Here is a 21483-nt window from a genome sequence, read left to right as displayed (position 1 = left end):
CTCTTTCATTTTGAAAATGCAGCCAGACAATAACAATTATTAGCCTCAGAGCCGGCAATTTTTTCATGGAAAATCTACGAGAGGAGGAGGAGAAAGCGACTGTGGACTCGGTCGTGCCTAAGGAAAAGTGTGTGGGTTTTTTTTTTTTTTTCCTAAACCTTATTCAAAGATGGCATTTACAACATTTTCCAGTGTATTCTGTGTCTTTTCATGTTGTATTTTCATCGGTTGGTTTGAAGACATGGGGTCACAGGAGCAGTCACACTGTGAGACCTCAATCCTAATTTTTCTGACACCCAGTTTTGCCGCCGGTTGTCCTTGGTCGACCAAAGCGCCAAGTCAGCTGTCAGTGGCCGTGCGTCGCGGTTAGATCTGGAACCGCCGTTCGGGGTTGACGACCAAAGATTTTTCCACGTTTCGCTCACGACAGTTAGCCTTCATCTCCGGCATCCCAAAGTCGCACAGTGTAGAGGGGCCTTTAGTCTACGGTTTTATTTTTGCTCGTGATTTTTGACACCGATTTCCTTCACTAGTGTGAGACGTTCCGCTAAGATCCACGCAGATCTGATAAAAAAAGGCTTTTAACAGTGGTGATCTGATAGATTGAAATGTAAATGTTCATTTAAATATCAAATCACTCAAATGTTTCCTAACTAAGCTTAACATAAGTAAATAAATAAGGAAGAAGCTACTCTGAGCTTTGGGCATTTTAGAAATACTGAGGCCCAAGTCACAGAAATGTTTTAATTATCTGGATGTTTTGTATTTTGTTCGTTCCTTGAACTGGTAAATTATTTCAAAGCACACTGCCAAGGACACAGGTCTGGTGGGGGAAACGTTAATACTTTATTTTTTGTTGTTTTTGTTTTATTTTTTTAGATCAAATTTAACAGATTGATCCATTTCAAGTAAATAACCTTTTCTTTTCTGGAGAAACTTCATTTAAAAGGCCAAAATGTCATTTACTGAGAGGACATTTCTCCATCCTCTCCTCCACATATGAACATAATTTGTTCTTGTCAAATTTCCTCCACATCTGTAATACAACATCTGTCTAAACATGATGACACTTTTATAACACTTGAGTGATGATGAAACTCCAGAGAAAGATTCAGATTCAGTAGCTGTCACTGAACACCTTTTCATTGTGTGTGTGTGTGTGTGTGTGTTACCAGACCAGTCCAATCCCCTGTAATGTGACAGACAAATCCCACTAAGCTGTTAAATATTACACTGCTTTCCACCTCTCTCACACTCCCTCTCTTTCAGTGTTCACTCACACTGCCAAAACACACACACACACACACACACAGACGCACACATGCACACGCACACAGAGACAGTCAACCTTTACCTTCATCTTCAATATGCAACAAAACACTACAGATGTCACTTGAGAATCTTCACACATGCACAACAAATCTTTAAAATGCAGCAACACTGCAGAAGTGGCATAGCACAATATTCTCATACAACACACACACACATAAACCCTTTCAGTGTGTCTGAACAAATCAAGCGATGTGTGTGTGTGTGTGTGTGTGTGTGTGTGTGTGTGTGTGTGTGTCCTAATCCCCGGTGTTGGCCGTCTTGTCAGAGCGTTATATTTGCTGGTATCAGTGTATCTTCTCTTCGCTGCCTAATCCCACCACCCCGGCTCTGATATTTCCTGACATTTACATGAATCGCGACTCTACGGACGAAGGGACAGAGAGAAAGAGAGAGGGAGGGAGGGTTAGGGGGAGAGCTGGAAGATGGAGAGAGACACGGAGGATGAATGAAGAGATGGGGGATGCAGGGAAAAGTACAAGGTAAGAAAAAGAGGACTGTGTGAATGTAAAGATCTATGGGGGTTTAAACTAAAGGGGAAGTGCAGAAGAAAGACACATACCAGGATTGAAGGATGGATGGATGAAGGAAGCAAGAAAGACAAAAATGGGAGAAGAGAGGAATAGTGTGGGAAAGAAACGGAGAATAGAGTGATAAGGGAGGGAGGGAGGGAGGAGACAAGAAAGAGTTGATGAAACAAACAGATGGATAAAGGATCCATAGTAGAAAGAGGGATAAAGGATGAAAGAGGGATTGGTAGATGTGGGATGGAGGGAGGGAAAAGCAAGGAAAGAAAAAGATAGATGGCAGACAAGTACTGAGAGGGAGAGCAAGGGCAAAGATGGAAGGATGAAGCAAAGGAAAGATGGTAGATGTAGATGGGAAATATGCAAAAATTGGATGGATAAAGGAGAAGGGAAGGTGTGGATGGAGGGAGGGATAATGAAGAGAAGGGTGGATAGATAGATAGACAGATAGACAGATAGAGGGAATGAGACATGGATGAATGACAGACAACGGGCGGAAGAAAAGGGTGAAAAAAGGAAGATGCAAAAAGAGTAGAAGATGAACAGATGAGAAATAGAAGATGGAAGGAAAGAGAGATGGCTGAATGGATAAATGGATAAGGAAGTCATGAAAAATGGAGGGATGTGTTGAGGGAGTTGGCACAGATTGACAAAATTTAAAAAAGGAAAGGATTAGCAGTAGAGAAAAAGAGGATGGTGGGGGTGAGGGATAGATACTGAAAGAAAATGAGAGCGGGAAGGAGGGATGGATAGTGGTTACACACATAGATGGATGCAGGACGAGAAGGCTGATGGATATTTCTGTCTTTCTCCCACATCTTTTAACATCTTTAATTCATCTTTTCCTTTTTTCTACCTTTCACTGAAAGGAGGCAAAGGAAAGAGAGTGAAAGTCAAGAGAAGGACGGATGAATATTACAGGAAAGACAGACAGAAAAGTCTTAGACCTTGTCAGCAACATATGTTAACATCAATAACAACGAGCTCTTATGAGCACCAAGAGACATGCACGCACACGCGCACACACACGCGCACACACACACACACACACACACACACACACACACACACACACACACACACACACACACACACACACACACACACACACACACACACACACACACAAAATATAACTCTTCGGAGGCTCGTTAAGGCCGAGCTTAAATTAATGACCTCACACCACACCTGTTGTTGCTACAGCGACGACACCAGCAATGAATTAATAGAGGGGAAGAGATTAAGGATGTTCAAGAAAGATTGAACTGAATCCAAAATGAACAAAAGGTCAGTGCTCAAACTAAATTTCAAGCTGACAAATCAGCTTCAACATAAGATCCATTTAATAGCTTTTTCCGGGGCTTTTGACTTTTTAAAAAAAAAAAAAAAGAACGCTAGTAAGTGGACCTTAAGGTCCTGAAGCTGCTATGCATAAAGTCATAGCAGCTCAGTTGTCCATGACATATGCAAATGAAGACCATGTGATGCAGCTGAAAGCTCCATAAAAAGCTAAGCGGCCCTTAAGTGGGATCATTTTGTCAAGCTACTATTTTCAAACTGATGAACTCTGATGTGAGAAATTTCAGCTGTTTGAGAGACCAAATGATAATGCAGATGTTTCAGACTCAAACATCCACACGGAATTGTTCCAGATTTTATCTCTTCCAACAAAAAGGCAAAAAGGCAAAAAAAAAAAAAAGCTCTGTCCAGCCGGCATGCTAACACTTTAAGGTGAGGCGTAACGGAAAAGAAAAACGGCATTTACAGCAGCAGTGAACGTTAGTTAAACAGTTATTGGTACCTGTGCTGTTACATATAAACAAAACAAGTTAGCCTATTTCAGTACTGACTGCGTGCGCTACGAATGTTGAAATTGGTGTCCATCAAAATAGCATGTGGTCATGAAACACAAATGAAGTCATCATAAAGTGCTGTAGGAGGGGACAGGAAGTTGGCTTCATCAAATACGTGTCGGCGCGAACGGATTTAAAACCCGCCAAGATGAAGTATGTCAGCCGTGTTTGTGAAAAGGGCCGGAAGTGTAATAATATAACGTACAATCACTCAGTCATCAAACATCGTTTTCGTACACTTGCATCGCTTAATACTGCAACGTTACTCAAGAATTTCACCCTCAAATCGTGTTACACTTTTTTTTTTTCTTTGAAGTTGCTGACTTGTGAATGTATTTCTGCCTCTATTCAACATTAGTCTTATCATCTACTGTTAGACAAATGTTGTATAAAGTTAAGTAATATTTTCAGTGCTATCATCATTAACCACAGATGATAATCTATTTAGATGAACGTGTCCAAACGCGTTATATATTCAGCAGCGGGGGCAGCGGCAGCCTGCAGAGCTGCAGTCACATTCAGTAAATTGCATGCTAACTATCTTAGAGCTGGGTGTGAAATATGTCATTTGCCTCTGCTCTTAATTGCACTAAAAATGAAGATTAAGAGGATGAATTATTGATACAAGTTGGTATTTAATCTTTTGTAATGAATAGTGGATCCGCTGGTTATAAATATTGTACGAGGCTTCATAATTTGATACATTTATTCCAATTTGCCCTTTATTTTGCCCTTTAGTCAAGGTTACGTTCATTTAAACACACATACACACACGCAAGCACGCACGCACGCACGCACGCACACACACACACACACACACACACACAGATATGTAGATGCTAGTAGATGTTCACAAGCCTGCACTGAAAATACACACACACACACACACACACACACACACACACAAATGAACTGCAGTGTATCTACCTGCCTTTACCAAGGTCCATAAACACACACATAAACGTAATGCCCTTGGTTGACCTTGCAGTCTGCCCCGCCCCGCCCCGCCCCGCCACCATCAGCACCACCACCACCACCACCACCACTTCCCACCTCGGTGTCTCTGGCAGTAATTAGGCCATGCATCTGATTGTCATTAAAGAGCACTAGCAGATAATTAACACACTGTAAAGCCTGTAAAGCCACGTTCAGGGAATTTTTACTGCACAAATTGTTGTTTATTTCCCCCATAACATCATCGGGGTGTCTGATGGCACTAAACATTGCTTCATACTCGATCGCATGGAGTTGTCTTCTGGTCAAAAAGCTGCACACTGCAAACGGTCACGGGGGAGACACCAAAACCAGCGAGCAGTGTGTTGATCATTGCAGCAGGACACTGCAGTTTAATGCTAAATAACAGTGGTATTTAAAACGATCACATCTTGTTGTAGTTTTATGATGAGGTGGAAAAGGTCGGTACTTGACTTGTGAACATGCAAGGAAAAAAAAAAAGTCACGAAACATTAAAAATTATGCAAAGGTACCACCAGAGCCGCAGACTGGACTCCTGCTGCGGAGTCATTTTGATGGTCAGTATTATACAACCTGTCTCAGTTGACTTGGGACACAGCATGGACTCCAAGATTTGACTTGTCTCAAATATGTTGGGGCTAGATTTGAAACTTTCCCAAAAAGACAAAAGAATACATCTGGGTACCACTGACACCACGGGGGGTTGTTTTGGTTGGTAACCTTAGTCTGGACTTGAACTTGTCTCAAATGACTTGCGTCCTGAAGTACACCTGTAATAAAAAACTTGAATCCTGACTTGAGATTTTCTCAAATGACTTGACACTCAACTTCAGGTTGTCTTAAATAACTTGAGTCCTGGCTTGGACTCAACTCAAATTACTTGAAACCTGAATCGGGGTCTTAAATGATTTGAGACTTGACTTCAGTTTGTCTCAGATAAACTGAATCAGGACTTCACTGAGACCTGACTTGGATCTGTCAAAAGGACTCGAGGCCTGACTTCAGTTTGTGCTGAACAACTTCAGACTTAACTTGGACTTGTGTCAAAAAACCTGAGCCCTGACTTAAGTCTTGAGTTGGACTCAAATGAAATTAGATCTGACTTGGACTTGTCTAAAAGGACTTGCAGCCTGACTTGGACTCGTCTAGAAAAATCTGATACCCGAACTCAACTTGCCCGAAAAGAGTGGAAGTTATTTTGGCTGTTAGCTCCTGCAGAAGGAGCACCTTGCAGGTTTTGTACATCACTGTTAGTTTGGTTTCAAAGTTCAGCTGCCCAGAGCGGACGTGAAGTGAATAATTTAAAATATCACACAAGTATAAGAAACACGTGATGTTGACGCCGTTTGTGTGTGTTTGTGCTGTGAAGCAGCGAACGGGTTCACACCTCAGTTTGTTGTTCGGCTGTTTTACGGATCAAAGCTTTAAGTGCAGAGGGAGATTCACACAGATAATGAATGGACTGTTAATGTGCTGCGGCCAAGCAGCTAACGGACACACACACACACACACACACACACACACACACACACACACACACACACAACAACACTTATACACACAAATACAAAATAAACTCTCACTATAAGACATTCGCACGTGCACACGCACGCACGCACAAATGTGGTAGCTGGCTAATGGCCGTCACTGCTGACTGATCACAGTGATCAGGCTGCTGCAGCTCTAATTGCAACTAAACAATCTGAAAACAACCACAGTCAGGTCTGCTGAAGGAGGTGGAGGAGGTGGTGGAGGAGGAGAGAAAACAGAGAGCAGAGAGGAAGAGGAAGAAAGGAAGGGGAGGACAAGCAATAGGGGAGAGGAGTATGGGGAAATGAAAACAAAATTAAATTGATGAAATGAGACAGAGGAAAGGAAAACAGGCAGGGAGTGGATTAAAGAAAAACAGAAGAAAAAGTAAGGTAGATGGGATGGAAAAGAAGAAAAGAAGGCGGCAAACAAGTAAGGATCCATGCAAGGAAGGAAGGGGTTAACGAGGAGCTAAATAAATGGAGGAGGAGGAAAGCAATGACGACAAGAAGGATAGCTAGAAAATTGGAAGGAAGGTAAGGATCAAAGAAACGAACATGCAAACATACATCTGAAGAAGTAAGTGATGGAGGGAAGAAAGGAAATGACACAACAAAGTTAAAACAACAGAAAGATTTAGAGAAGGGAGGAAATGGAGAGACGAAAGCAACGGATTACTGAAGTCGGAGATCTTCACACGTCCTTGCAGTCCCAAGTAACCAAGAGCCACCTCAGAACCCAAACTGGACCGGGTCAAAATCATATTCGGTCTAGCTGGATCCAAGTAGGGTCCCGTTCTGTTGTCTCTGGTCAGTGTGTCAGTCTATTACCCAAGTGGACCCAAGCGGACTCTATCAGCTCTATTCATGATCATCGCTTTTTTCTTTTTTTTTTTTTAAGTGAGGCGAAGAGTGTGACCTGTGCAGGAAAAATGGGTCTAAACATCAGAGGGTGAGACTGCCCTCGGGTCCCTTATGTGTCTGGTCTCTTTTTTAGCAAACCAGTTGGTTAATGTCGGTTTAAGGTAGGTTTACTCCCACAGGTTTTCTCACCATTTTGGATCAGTTTCGAAATTGCGGACCCACGAGGACCTCTAAATTACGTGTTGAAGTAGGGCATGTGGAATTTTTCACGGGAAATTGTATAAGAACATTATGAGAATTCGCTGATTTTTATTGAATCTCTGTGTCTTTTGGTCTACTTCCAACGGAGACCTTGCTGTTTGGATCGGCTCGCGGATCTCAAAAGGGAGCTTTAGATGTGAACTCGTCAGACATTTCTTTTTCTTTTCCGAGGAAATTCTATTTATGTATTTAAAACTCTTTCTATTAAATATATAGCAAAAATATACAGGTTCATGTAATATAAAATAACTCAAACAATGACTGAACACATGAACAGAGCAACAAAGAAAAGGGAGCAGAAGATTGTCAAAGAAGGAAGGAACGTTTTAAAATCATTTTTGTCTCAGTGTGTGTAGAAGGAAAGAGTCAGAAGGCCAAAGATGACTCATGGAAAATTTTTTAAACACACGCACACACAGCAGCAGTAAGAAGATGTGAACGACGGGACTGTCGCAATGAGTGAGAGAGAGAGACACAAGGAGATTACATCTAATTAACCAAGTCCAGCCAATTAACCAGCAGCCAATAAGAGATGAGGAACCAATCAGGATGTTAATAGGCAGCTGGTACAAACAATACAAAGAAATTTACAAAGGACTACGGGTGAGAGTGTGTGATTGATTTGACTGTGAGCGCGTGTGTGTGACAAAGAGAGAGAGAGGGGGATAACGGGGATCATCAGAGAGGAAATGGAGGGATATGAACCAAAGAATAAAAGACAAACAGATGAACAGAATGACAGAGAGATTCAAAGCTAAACAGAAAATAAAAACCACCACCAGTTTTTTTGGTTTTTGTTTTTTTTTTTTACCTTGAGGCCGTCCACTGGGCACGGAGCCTGCCGACTGGCTGACGGGTCCGTCGACGCCGCGAGGAGCTCGTGTGACTGGCCGGTGCAGAGGAGGCGGGCCTGGGTGCAGCGTAGGGCGCGGAGCATCCAGCCATGTTGGCGCCGGATCTGCCGCTGTAGCTGATCCCATTGGCTGGAAACCATATGGAGGATATCCTTCAGACCTGCAGGGCGAGAAACAGAGGGATAAAACAGAAGGAGAAAAACAGAGCGGAGGAAGAGCGATACTGACAGAGAGAGAAAGGAGAAACGTTTGCGTTACTCCACTTTTCAAACTAGTTTTACATGAGCTTTTCTAATGTCTAAGAAGAGGAAAAGTAAACTGGTTTTTAAAGTTTGTCCCCTTCTTCACAAAAAATGTGACATAAGTCATCCGAACATTTTTTTTAAAAACAATTTCATGCAAAGGGGGACAAATGTCTACTTGTTGCACAAACAAAACCAGATTATACGTATTAAATGTTTCTATTGTCAGCTTACCTTAAATCCTAAATGACCCTAGAACTGAAGCCTATTCTGCTGTTGCAACTGTTGGTCACTTGTCACAACCAGTTGGTTGGTTGTCAGCTAAATCCGGAAAGGTATAAAACAGATCTCAACTATTCTTCTACAGACTGATCTGGGTTTAAGGGGGAAGTAAATAAGCCCCCATTACTGCAGTGACCTTTCACTTGTAAATGTATTCAATACCACTGAAGTGTATTTAATGCAATTCAAGTTTCAACTATAATATTGAACTGCTTCGGCATTAAAGTGCAGGAGATTTTCCGCATGTTGAAATATAATCATCAAAATCTCATTGAAACAAAAGTTACATGTAATCTAGATGTTTGGTAATCAACCAAAAATAGCAGATTGGGCTTTGCTATTACCTGCTTTCACGAAAACACACTTCAACTTGGAAAATAAATAAAAATAAATAGGGTTCACCAAGTTCAATTTAAGATCTGTGTAATACCTCACAGAACAGAATTTAATACCTGTTTCACAATTATACTTTGTCCTATGACCATTTGAGTCATTGGTATATTTTAGATACAAAGGCGTGTCCTGGACAAACTCCTCTCATATCTTTTCAAACTTGACCCCAGATCACAGGACACGTGTCTGCTGTCTGTCCCTAGCGTACGGACAGAGCTGGGGAAGAAAGCGTTCGCGTTGTCGGCTGCAGCCACCTGAAATAGTTTGCAGAGGGAAATTTAATTAAATGACTCTGTATCGCAGACTGAATTCAAGCCTACTGAAAACCCTGTGGTAACTAATTCTCTCTGTGTAGCTTTTTTTTTTTTAAATTGACAATATTAACAAGCGCTTTATAACCTTCTTTGCTCTTAGCTTATTTGAGCGTTTATACGTTGCTACCTGGTTTTCAGTATGGTTTATTTGTGCGCCTGATATTGTATCGTCCCGTCTGAAACTTGTGATGCTGCCGTCCCGGCAAATAAACCCCGGTGGGGTTTATTTGGTTAAATGAAGGTTAAATAAATAAACAAAAAAATAATGGCCACAATATGAAAGTATGATGGAAAACCAGTAGGGACAGTACGGAATTTATTTTATTATAATGGATTTTCAGCAGTGTATAACAATAAATCCTAATGATATAAATAATTAAATTAATGTGACCTGGACCAGGATTAGCGACATAGAAATGTCTGGATGGATTAACCAGTTAAAAATGATTAATTTTTTAACTTCATGCAAGTTTTCGCTAAAATCTTCACTTGACCATTCTGGGCCGGTGAGCTTCCAAGCTTCTGCAGCAGCAGTAGTAGTGACAGTAGGGCTGTTGTAGAGCCGCATTCCTTACAGGGTGAAGGTTTTAGGGTAACACTGGACATCACCTTTCTTTTCCTGTTTCCTACCCACTTTCCCACTTTCTTGTTATTATTACAACAAAGGTTCCCTAAACTTAACGAAGCGGTTGTTTTTAATCCAAACTACAATTTTTCCATAACATGAACCGAGTCGTAATTCTAATCAAAATTATGATCTCATTTTTTCCCCCCTATTCTCTCTACTGTCTGTCTCCTTTCTCGCCCTCTTTCTCTCTCTGGCTGTCAGGATTTGGTAAAATATAAAATCGTATTGAATGTTTCTTTCCCTGCCATCTAGTTTCTGCCCACTGGCTTTTCTTTCTGCTTTTCTGTCTCTCTCTCTCTCTCCATCTCATTCTTTGTCTTTATCTCTCTCCGTCTCTCTTTTGCCTACATTCATATGAGTTCTCCTATCTGAAGGTCACTATGTTAATCCTAATATTAATAATGAATGGAACATAGTTGGGGCTCGGTTATGGCCACCTGTGTGTGTTTCAGTGTGTACCCAGTGTGTGTGTGTGTGTGTGTGTAGGAAATGTGAATGAATATGAATGTGTGTGTGTGTGTGTGTGTGTGTGTGTATGTGTGAGTGTGTGTGTGTGTGTGTGTAGGAAATGTGAATGAATATGAATGTGTGTGTGTGTGTGTGTGTGTGTGTGTGTGTGTGTGTGTGTGTGTGTGTGTGTGTGTGTGTGTGTGTGTGTGTGTGTGAGTGTATTTACCTGATTGGTGGGCGGTGATGACGGTGAGCAGTGCTCGTCCTTCCTCCATTATGCTCTCCTTCAGGGCACTGTGACTGTCCACGTTTAGCTTGAAACTCTAAAACACACAGAGATAATTATCATCATCAGTATCAAGATATTTTTCTACAAACATAAAGGAAAAGTCATTGCTTAATACAAAGAGGGCTGATGGGTCGGGATTGACGGGATAGACAAACTTATTCTGAAGAGAAAAGGAAGGGGAATTGAAATGTTTACCCCAACTGTCCTTTATAAACGTTTGTCCCCTTTTTGGGCTTGACATCCCGCTTCAACTGGACCTACTGTACCTGTGCAGACGGTTTTCTCGTGGAGTGAAGGATCATTAGCAACATTTCAGGTGCACTCACTTTCAGTTTGACCTCCAATTAAATTGTTTTAGATAATTTGGATAACTTTTCTGAACTGGCTCATCGTCTTGAGCGTCAGACTTTGTTGTAAGAATGTCCCTTTGTTCGCAGATCTCAACTATTAACATGGCGAGTGCAGTGTTACAGAAATGAACCAACTATATTAAAGTATAAAAAAAAAACACCTGAGTTGTCACAAAATGGGATTATATTTCAAGAAGTTTAAAGCAGCTATAACCGATATTTTACATTACCAAAGATACAAAAGGCAAATTGGAAACAATGTGAAAGGGGTCAGTCGTAGTAATGAACCTATAGAGAATTACTGCCCAAATCTGCGGCTCCACTCGGCTTTGTCGAGCTTAATGGTGAGCTTTTCAGCTCATTGTTTGCTGTTTTGGTTCACCATCAGAAGTCTTGCTCCCCAGTACATGCTCAGCATCAGACGACGGACAGACATGGTCAGAGACCAGCTGGTGAACATGGTGGAGCATTTAGCAGCTAAAGAGCCAGGTGTTTCCCTCAGTTGCTGGTGGAGACCAAAACCAGAGCTAAAAGAGAAGGAATACTGGACCAGACGAAGGACAATGCTGCTCTGTAACTGCTTGATGTGTACAGTAAGTAAGTAACTGTTTGCTAACAAGGTCACTATGTTAACTTTAAAGGTGATGATATATAAATATTGTGTCCACAGGTTGTTTCTGCTGCCCCAAAGGGTGCAGGAAAATTGTTCATTGCCGGTTTAATTAGGAATATGACCCAGGTTCTCCGGGTCTCTCTCTCTCTCGCTCTCTCTCTCCACTTAGGTCTCTCTATGGGCCCAAACGAGGAGGGAGGGATAATGTGAATAAAAAAGGAATAAAAACATAATTGTGGTAATGTAAACAGGAAAGAGGTAAGGAGACGTGGACTTGAAAAAGGGAAAGAAAAACAGATGGATGTATGAATGGATGATAAACGGATAGATGGATGGATGGAAGCACAGAGCAGCCTGAGGCGGTGCTGGGAAATACTCCAGTCAGATCTCTGAACACCATTACAGCCTTTTCTGATCTGATCTGTGTGTGTGTGTGTGTGTGTGTGTGTGTGTGTGTAACCATCAAGGTGCTCAAGCCTCGAGACTTAACCACTTCTGACATCCTGCTGTGCTGCAATGGGAAATGCTGCACACAAATACTGACACATACACACAATGCTCTCAAGACACCATTGTGTGTGTGTGTGTGCGCGCGCGCACGCGTGTGTGTGTGTGTGTGTTTGTGTGTCAGTAACATAGTCCAATCAGCCTGATCTCAAGGGGAGTTCACACTGATTTATGCAAAAATAAAAGCCTCCTTTTTATCTGTCCACAAAGAAACAATTGAGTGTGTTGTAAATTTAACCAAAATGATATTCATCAAAATATTAAAACTAAGACGGAAATAATGTGTGACCTAACCTGCAGTGAGGAACTTTTGTCTCCCCCTTCTGGCAGAGAGTACTTACACAAACACTGTCAAATAGGGAGAAATGTCCACAGTCCCAAGACAGTAATTCATTATTTAGGTAGAATAACTTTGATAGCTACATAGCCTACTCCAAATACTTTACTAATGCAAAATTGTCGGAGAGCCGTAAGGCAACATCCGTGTCAGCCCTCAGTGCCTTCTCTTCTTTCAACATCCTCCAACGAGGAAAAAAGCCACACCGATGGTAATCCGTGTTTGTCCTCGCCACTGTTCGCTTTCTTTTTTATGATTCTAATCCTTCCTCTGGACGCCGCGTTTCTTTTTATCTGGAGCAGAAGAAACTTTTCTTTTGACGTTTCCTAACTGCTATACGCCATTTTCCGCCATAGGCTCCGCCATTCTCCAAGCTGCTGTGGCCCACTCCGCCTCCGTCGCTACGGTCGCTCCCCTCAGCAGCGCTGGCGAACCGAGCATTGCTGATTTAAGTAAAACGCATCGCTAGCGACAACAATAACAACTATAGACACTGAATGTAAAAGGAGGATACTGAAAAATGTACTCTTGTATGTTCTAAACCCATCTCCTCCACCGAGTTCCTGTGAGTCTCGTGTTATTTTCGAGTTGTTTTTTTATTTAAAGAGAAGCAACACAGCAGCCACTGTTCAGCCCTCTGCAGTGAGGGATAGACGGGCGACGGCATCAGTCAACACATGACAAGGTCAGACCTCCACACCAACAATATTTATGGAGCAGGATACACACAGTGGAGACTGATGGGATGAGGCGTTTTAAACCCTCACACACACACACACACACACACTGAAGGTCTGCAGCCAGCGGGAAGGAGCTGGGATTAAAAAAAATTGGATCTGCAACTAATGAATGTTTTCATTATCGATTAATGTAACTAATTATTTTTTTCTGTGAGTTAATCAATTCATCTATAAAATGTAAAAAAAAAAATATTAAAAAAAAGAGTGGAAAGTTTCTCCTTGCTACGAGGTGAAAGGTAAAGGTCAGAAAGGTCTGAAGAAGACTTTGATGTTGAAATGTCGGATCAATACATTTACACCATAAAGGCTACAAGTGTGTGACTGCAGTCAAGACGTGTTTTGATACATGCATTAAAACAATGAAATTACATGACCTCCTCAAAAATAACTAAACCTGTTTGAATAGCAATTAAAGGCTCTCTGCGTAAAATTTTTAAATTTCTAACCCTTGATCTTGGTAGTATCAAAAAAGACAGTGAGGCAGGAAGCAACTCTTTACATGTGATCTCTTTGTACTTACTCTATATTCATGAATGTATTAACTTTACGAAAAAAACCTCACCCAGTGCTCTGGCTAAAAGATTTGACGCTTTTAGATGTGGCCAGTCTGGGTGAAATTAAAGCCATATCATTAGATGAGGAAATGTGGGAATCTGAAAAACTCGGGGCGTCCAGTGGCCTGACGGATGCCACATAACTGCAATGTCCACGGTCCCATTCCCAGCCAGGGGATCTTTATTCACAAAAAAAAAAATGTGTTCGGGAAAAGATGCAGTGACCTTAGCTAATTGACAATAACGAGATGGTTTCTCTTTGGCGCGAAGACTTTTGATGAGAAGAATAAAAAATTCTTTCAAGTTGATGATTTCTGTTCAGGTTTACAAAGAGAAGGAAAAGAAATGAGAAATATATTGAGCTCAGCTGGAAACTGAACGTTCAAACCCTGGCAGTGTTCCGGTTTTGCTCTACTCATTGATCTAAGCTGGTCTTGTTCTTCCTCTCTAGTAAAAAAAACGTCACATCTCCTAAGAGCCAGCTTTAAAGGATGTGCACACATAGCAGTGACACTGTCCCTTACATATTACATTTCACAGATAAACAATAAAATATCACTTTGAAAACCAAACCACCAGCTATATCTCCTCACAACGCCCCCAAAAACACATTCATATATCAACATTATCCAAATAAAACATGACTGTCTGCATTCTGCAATCATTACTGCCTTGCAAACGTCATAAATTACTTCAAATCTCACGGCTGATTGAGTAATTTTACAGACTCGGCGGCCACTCTGCCCCACATAATTTCCAGATAAGCTGGTGAAATACCTCACAGCTAATAAACATAAAATACATCTATCAGCGCTACAGAAAACACAGCGTGACTGTCTGCGTCTCAGGGATAGGGCTGGCTGATGTTAGGAATGAATTAGGTTGTGCAGATTAGCCGGGCTATCGGAGAGAGCGATCGTATTTCAGAGCCTTATTCCACGAGCGATTCGGCTCCGTTTCCTCCGTTTAATATATGGAGAGCATAGAATCGATAAGAGTAGAACAGCCAGCCATCAATCACAGGGTGATAAGGCATGCAGAGCAGCTCTGCTTTTATGCATGTCAGACAACAGGCAGTAATAAGAGGCTGTGTGTATGTATTTATGTGCCTGCGTGAGAGAGAGAGAGAGAGACAGAGAGAGAGAGAGAGAGAGAGAGAGAGGAGAGAAAGTATGAAGAAAATAGAGACTGTCACTGTGTGTGACAGGAAAAAGACAGTGTGTGTGTGTGTGTCTGTACATGCATGTGTTGTTGACACAAAAGTACCTAAAACAAAAGCCACATGAAGTATTCTGCTTTGAAAGACCCATTAGCTGTGACAAATGATTACCCAAACTCACACACCCAACAATTCCTCCAACGGCAAAATTCATCATTTGTAGTTGTCCTCCCGAACACCACTCAAATGTTTTCTGATCTGATGCACCTGTTGGCAGGACAGCATCGTTCGTCTGTTCCTTTCCAAAACTGTTCCAAAAAATGATAAAGTTTCTGATCCGACACCGGTGAAGGATGGGTTAGGTTTAGGCACGAAACTGACTTGGTTAGCGTTACAGAAAGATTGTGGGTTGAGCTGAAATAACTACTTCATTAAGGTCAGGAAAACCTCGTCGTTAAACTTTAAAGAAACCAACACTGACAGGAAACAACCAGCTGTCTCCCATGTTTGTTTGTTTTTGACCAATCTGTCCACCCTGATCTCCTCCCTATGTCAATTTCGTGGCTCTAAAAGCTACTTCCACTTTTGCTCCTGACAGAAACGGCCATTATTCACACTAGAGGTCTTTGTCAGCTGAACTTAGACGTGTTGTTTTCAGACATTTGACTGTAAAACTGATTCCGTCATTTTTTTTGTGGCAGGACAAAAGACTACAAGAACATAAGATTAACAAAACTGACCAGTGCAGAGTGGCTGGTGAGTCACCAGTGGCCGACAAAAGATACACAACTTCAAAATGCCTCTGGGGAAACCAACCTAGAATCGCAACGTCCCCAGTTTGCGTCTGGCCGGGGAACTTTGTGACATGTCATTCCCAATTTGTCTCTCCCTCCGTTCCCTGACATTTATCTACTGTTTCTCTCCAATTCGGGCATAAAAATGGCTGAAAATACTGAAATAACTGGGGGGCAGAGGCACAGCTATGCAGGAACAACAGTGAAGGTTAAGGCAAAGCGGTGATAGCCGGTGAACCGGCTGTCAGCCTGGTGTAGGAATACTCACTGGTGGTCACCTGAGGGAACTGGGATGCTAGGGATCCACGAAATTTCAATGACCACAGCAAATAACAGTATAATTTTCATGACAGCCTGGATTGATATGGTTAGAAAAAAATTGCTTAAATATAACCTCAACTAGAGCTGATATTTTAAAAAACATCAACGTACGACAACTCGTTACTTCAAGTAAAAAAATACGACTTCAGTTTTTCAAATAGAAGTTTTAGAAAAGCATTTTTGGGCAAATATATACTGCAGTTAAACCAGCTGGTGAGTGAGTCTAACATACAGGTAACTAACCATCGATGGTCTTCTTGCTTGGGTTTTAAGGTTTAAAAGTCAAACTGCTAAATGGTGAAGATTTCTCAGCCACTGTGACCATTGCCCTCAAAGGAAACACACACACACACACAGAAACACACACACACACACACACACACACACACACACACACACACACACACACACACACACACACTCACAGACACAGTGGGCTGAGAGACGAGCTGCTTCAAAGCAAAGCAGAGCGTGATCAGATTACCTGTTAGCATTAGCATATTAGCCCGGAGCACAGGGTAGGATGGCATCAGCAGCCTACCTAATATTTTAGCACTGGGATACTAGCAGGGCGCTAAGAGGTGTGCAGCACAGATACTGAGATGACATTGAGGTTTGACATTGAGATCGTGTATTGAGCTGAAGTGACTGGAGACACAGCCACACACACACAGCCACACACACACACACACACACACACACACACACACACACACACACACACACACACACACACACACACACACACACACACACAGAGCAGAAAGGCTAAGGTTGATGAGACATGATCTGATCAAAGAGTCTTTGTAATAATGATGATCAAATTGTCTCCATTCAGACAGAGCCGAGAGAAACTATAGTGGTACAGTGGTATTCCCTGAGGTGTGTGTGTGTGTGTGTGTGTGTCTGTCTGTGTGTGTCTGTGTGTGTCCGTGTGTTTCAGGCCTCTTCTCTCTTTTGCTTTCTGTTTTCCTGTGAGCAGCTTTTATATTAAGTAATAAAGCATGATGCGATTCTTTCTCTCTTTCCTCTTGTCTCTTTTTCCCTCATTATTCCTTCTCTTATCCTCCCTTCTTCCATCCCTCTCTCTCCCTCTCTCCCTTCTGGCCTTCCTCTCTTCCCACCTTTATCTCAACTTCTCCTTTCCTTTTTTTTTCTCTTATAGCCCTTCCTCTTTTTGCTTGTCTGTCCACCTGTCTCCCTCTATCCCTACCTCTTTCTCTAGTCCACTCTATCCCCTCCTCTTCTTCCTCCCTCATTTTCTCTCACTCTTCCTCTCCTCCAATCCCCTCTTTTCTACATCTTAGACCACGTCCACATGAGGCTGACTGAATTTAAAATACACCTTTTTTTCTTTTGTCCACACTAGGCCGGCACTTGCATGCTTTAAAAGGAAGGTTTTTGAAAATGCCTCCAGAGTGGACAAATCTTAAAAAAAAAAAAAAAAGAAATTGCTGGCTTTGAGTTTAAATGGAAACTTTTGGAAAACGAGAACCAGAGCCAGCTCAGACACCCTTGTGGGCTTTGTTGCAGTAATGTTCACACAGCTGTCTGTCCCCCCTAAAGCTTTCTGTGACCGATCGCTTTAAATGTCAATACAGCTGATCACACAATTCAGTAGTTTGACAGTATGTACATTTATTTTTCCAGATGATTTACATACCATAAAATAGTCATTTGATTGACATCTCTGTAGCAGCAGGTTAACAAGTCACAATAAAACCACTGTCTTATACTCGTTCAGTTGTGTAACAGCAGAAATAGAAAGATATGTAAATGAGAACAACTAAATCTTGAGAAGTTACAGCAGTACTTTTTCAATTACTCGTTAGAAAGAGTAATTTGCTACTGTTTCCTTTCATTACTTGGACCAGCTCCAGCAAAGGTGCCTTCCAACCCCTCTAAGCCCCAACACACGTTGCTTCTTCTGTATTCAACACGTGGAAATTGAAATGGGACACTGTTGTTTAACCTGTTACCAGACACCCCCCATTGTTGCGCACAGTCCAGAAAATAATGTGCTCAAAATAAAAAAAGGTCACTGTTCTTCAACCCTTTTGGTTAAAGTCATAACCCTGGTGTCCTCTGAAAGGAAACTCTTTAAAATTTTACGAACAAAAAGTCCGAGTGAGTAGAAGAGATACCGAAGGCACAAACATGGTGGAAATGTAAGGGGATTTTTCTTCAACGCCTATTTTTTGGCATAAATAAGGAAATATAAGGTCTGCAGTAAAACCTTTTGTGTGGAAAACATTTTGGAGCCACAAGTCTGAGCCAGTTTCTGTGTCAACAGCTGTTGCAGTGATATGAGGATCCTAAAATGCTTTGCGCAGACAGAATCAGGAGACTTGGAGCTTTCAAAGACTGCATGATCTGTGGAGGTCGTGTGAAGACTGAGTCTGGCACAGACCAAAACGCACCTGAAGTAGGACCACCAAGGCCAAAGCGTCCCAGGGGTAGGACGGTGTATTTTAAAAGGTTAAAAAGCAGTCAGCCTCTGTTCTGGAGGTATTCCTGATGATCAACAGCTAGTTTAACGTTACCCCCAGTGACTGCATATATCAGGTACATCAGAAGTACCTTCCCTGGGGAAAAAAAAAAAAAAAAAAAATCAGTGAAACTCCTGAATATATGTTTACAAGTGGCCAGTGTTCGCTAGTCATCTAGGAAGAAATCATATGTATAGAGAACATTGTTCAAGGTACACGAAGGTGTGTTCCTCCTCTTATATCTGAAGCTAACTGCCTCCCCCACCTCCACCTCCACAACAAGCTAACTCATCCCGAACCAATCTCTCCACTGAACGCATAAAAGCAGAGCTGATATCAACCCTGAAAAATGTAATTATATTATTGTGACACGTTAGTAAGTAATGTGTAAACTGTCCAGCACCGATTAAAACAGGGCATAGCTGATCACAGAGGAGCAGGAGGAACAAAACAGAGCTTTAAGGAGCTGAGACTCAACAGTGTAACCAGGCTGCCTGTGTCATTCCTGACTAGATGTCAGCTGTGATCGACATTTTGTTGTTTGTCAGCCAAAAAAGAAGAAAGAAGAAGAGATTTAGCTCTTTTCCTATTGTTTAGACGTTTCAGTGTTGATGGCGATCTTGTACGAAAATACCCTGAAGCGTTAATGTGGTTATTTTTCACACATAATCTGCATTTTCAGATTAAGCTGGTGTATTATGATGGTAGTCTAAAACCTCTCTACCTCCCTCTCACACCTCTTTATCTCCCTATCGCTCTCTCTAGCTCTCCCCCTTGTGTTGCCACCAGTAGTGTGTTGCTGCTGGTAATGGGATTCAAAGGCCCGGATCACCCATCAGACCCAATCAATAGGCCTTTCATTGGCCGCCATCTCCCAGCGCCTTACAAAGAGCAGCCTGTGTGTCTGTTAGTGTGTGTGTGTGTGTGTGTGTGTGTGTGTGTGTGTGTGTTAGCGTCCTCTCGCCTCACTGATCTCCCCGGGGTTCCGGAAAGACCTGTGCTTATTCGCTCCACGCGCCCTAAAACACACATATATACACTCTCATACATACACACACAAACACACACACACACACACACACACACACACACACACACACACACACAGACACACACGCCAGCTGGACCAAATATTCAACTGGGAGAGCAGCTCCACTCCGCCCACTGCTGCCCTGGAGCTGTGTGTGTTTGTGTGTGTTGAATGTTTATGTGTGAATGTGTGTGACAGAAAGCAATATAGAGAAAGAGATAGAGAGAGAAAGAGTGTGTGCGTTTGTGTGTGTGTGTGTGTTTGTGTGTGTGTGAGAGAGAGAGAGAAACAGAAAACAAAAAATCAAAGGGGAGGAGCAAAAACGAGAGATAAGAGAAAGAATGAAACAAAGACTAACTGTGTCCCCTAAAATTGCCATTTATATAAACTACTTTGCATAACTAAAGCATGATTAAAGGATGAAGGGCCCTCCACACCAAGAACAATAACTATAACGATAGCGGTAATGATATGAGCATCCAGACTGGTGAGCGATAACGTTCTGGAAACAGTGGTGCTGCGCACTCCAGCTGTGCGGGAGCCCCGTTACTGCTGTACGTTGCCCTCGGAAAGAAAAAGCGAACCAGGAGGGAGCGGGATAACGAAATTCCTCGCAGACGCGAGGAGTCGGGAGAATCCAGCACTCTGTTACGAGAGCTGTCGTCTTTTGAAGACAAATTTTATTCATGCGTTCCTACGCGTCGACGTCCGTTTGATGGTGTCCTGGCAATCGTCAAAGAGGATACCAGTCGACTTCAGAGACCCCATCAGTGCCAAAGACCGTTCGCCACTTTGTCTCTGGATTTTTTTGGTTTTAATGTGTAATTTGCAGCCTACGTTATAGAAGCATTTAGTAAGTTGAATACCACAATAGCCAAGACTGAGTGATTAAAGTCGACCACCTAAAACTGTTTCCTATACCACCAATTAGCTGATAGAAAAAGACAATTTTACTAATCCACCCTCCTGTGTGGAACAAACACACCTTCGTGTTTCTGGGTGCTATGCTTCATACATTGGTTTACTATTTTATTTTCTGTTTTACACAGACAGGAAGGAAAAATCAAGCCCCTTATAAATTTTTTTATCAGCCGTTTCTAACCAGGAAAACAAAAAAATGCATGTTGAACATGACGCCCTGAAGGTTCGGATGTATTTTGATTGGCTGTCAGTGTTTTAATCGATCATCAAAATCGCTCTGAAAGTGAGCCCAACGATATCGTTCGTCACTGGGGTCGTTACAGTTGTGGTGGGGACTCCGCCATCCACTCGGGTTAGAGTGATTTTTAAAACCATGTATTTATAATTATCGTTGTAGTTATCGTTCTTGGTGTGGACGGCCCTTAAGTCTGGAGATAGTCTATATTTTTCTTATTGTCAACAAATCACACAAAAAGAGAAAAAACAACCATGTATTGATCCTACTAACAAGTATCGTGTGTGTATCCAAAGCCTGATGGCTCTTATTCCCCTGAGCCACAGAGCTCCATTGTTGTCCAGAAACTATTAAAAACACATCAGTGAGCCACACTGTTGCACTGGGTGGCATGTTCCTTCATCGCCATGAACACACACACGCTGAAGTTTATTTCGACTCAGTCCCACACACACACCATCCTGCTGCCCCAAATACCCCCTAGAGCACCAAATGTGGATTAATCCACCTCTTAAAATAGTCCCCAACAAATGAACTATTTCCTCCTCTGTGTTTGATAAAAACTACAGTGACCAGCTGTTTTCGGAAATTAATGAATCTTTTTCTTTTTTAATGAAACTGATATATTTGTGCGCCATATTAA

At 42.0% G+C, this 21483-nt stretch overlaps 1 protein-coding gene across 1 annotated transcript in view; it reads right to left on the bottom strand.

Moving 5' to 3' along the window:
* akap6 (A kinase (PRKA) anchor protein 6) overlaps nt 1-21483 on the bottom strand; it is a 190619-nt gene that overhangs the window by 125972 nt on the left and 43164 nt on the right. The window contains exons 11-12 of the mRNA XM_040137439.1: nt 10728-10824; nt 8150-8352 (exon numbers count right to left, since the gene is read on the bottom strand). Coding sequence (XP_039993373.1) covers nt 8150-8352; nt 10728-10824 — 300 coding nt within the window. The remainder of the gene's footprint in view (nt 1-8149; nt 8353-10727; nt 10825-21483) is intronic.

Source organism: Xiphias gladius, chromosome 10 (assembly GCF_016859285.1).
Source record: "Xiphias gladius isolate SHS-SW01 ecotype Sanya breed wild chromosome 10, ASM1685928v1, whole genome shotgun sequence".
In the NCBI taxonomy this organism is placed as follows: domain Eukaryota; kingdom Metazoa; phylum Chordata; class Actinopteri; order Istiophoriformes; family Xiphiidae; genus Xiphias; species Xiphias gladius.
The sequence above is the reverse complement of the archived record's forward strand: the minus strand, read 5'-3'. Positions and strand labels throughout refer to the sequence as shown.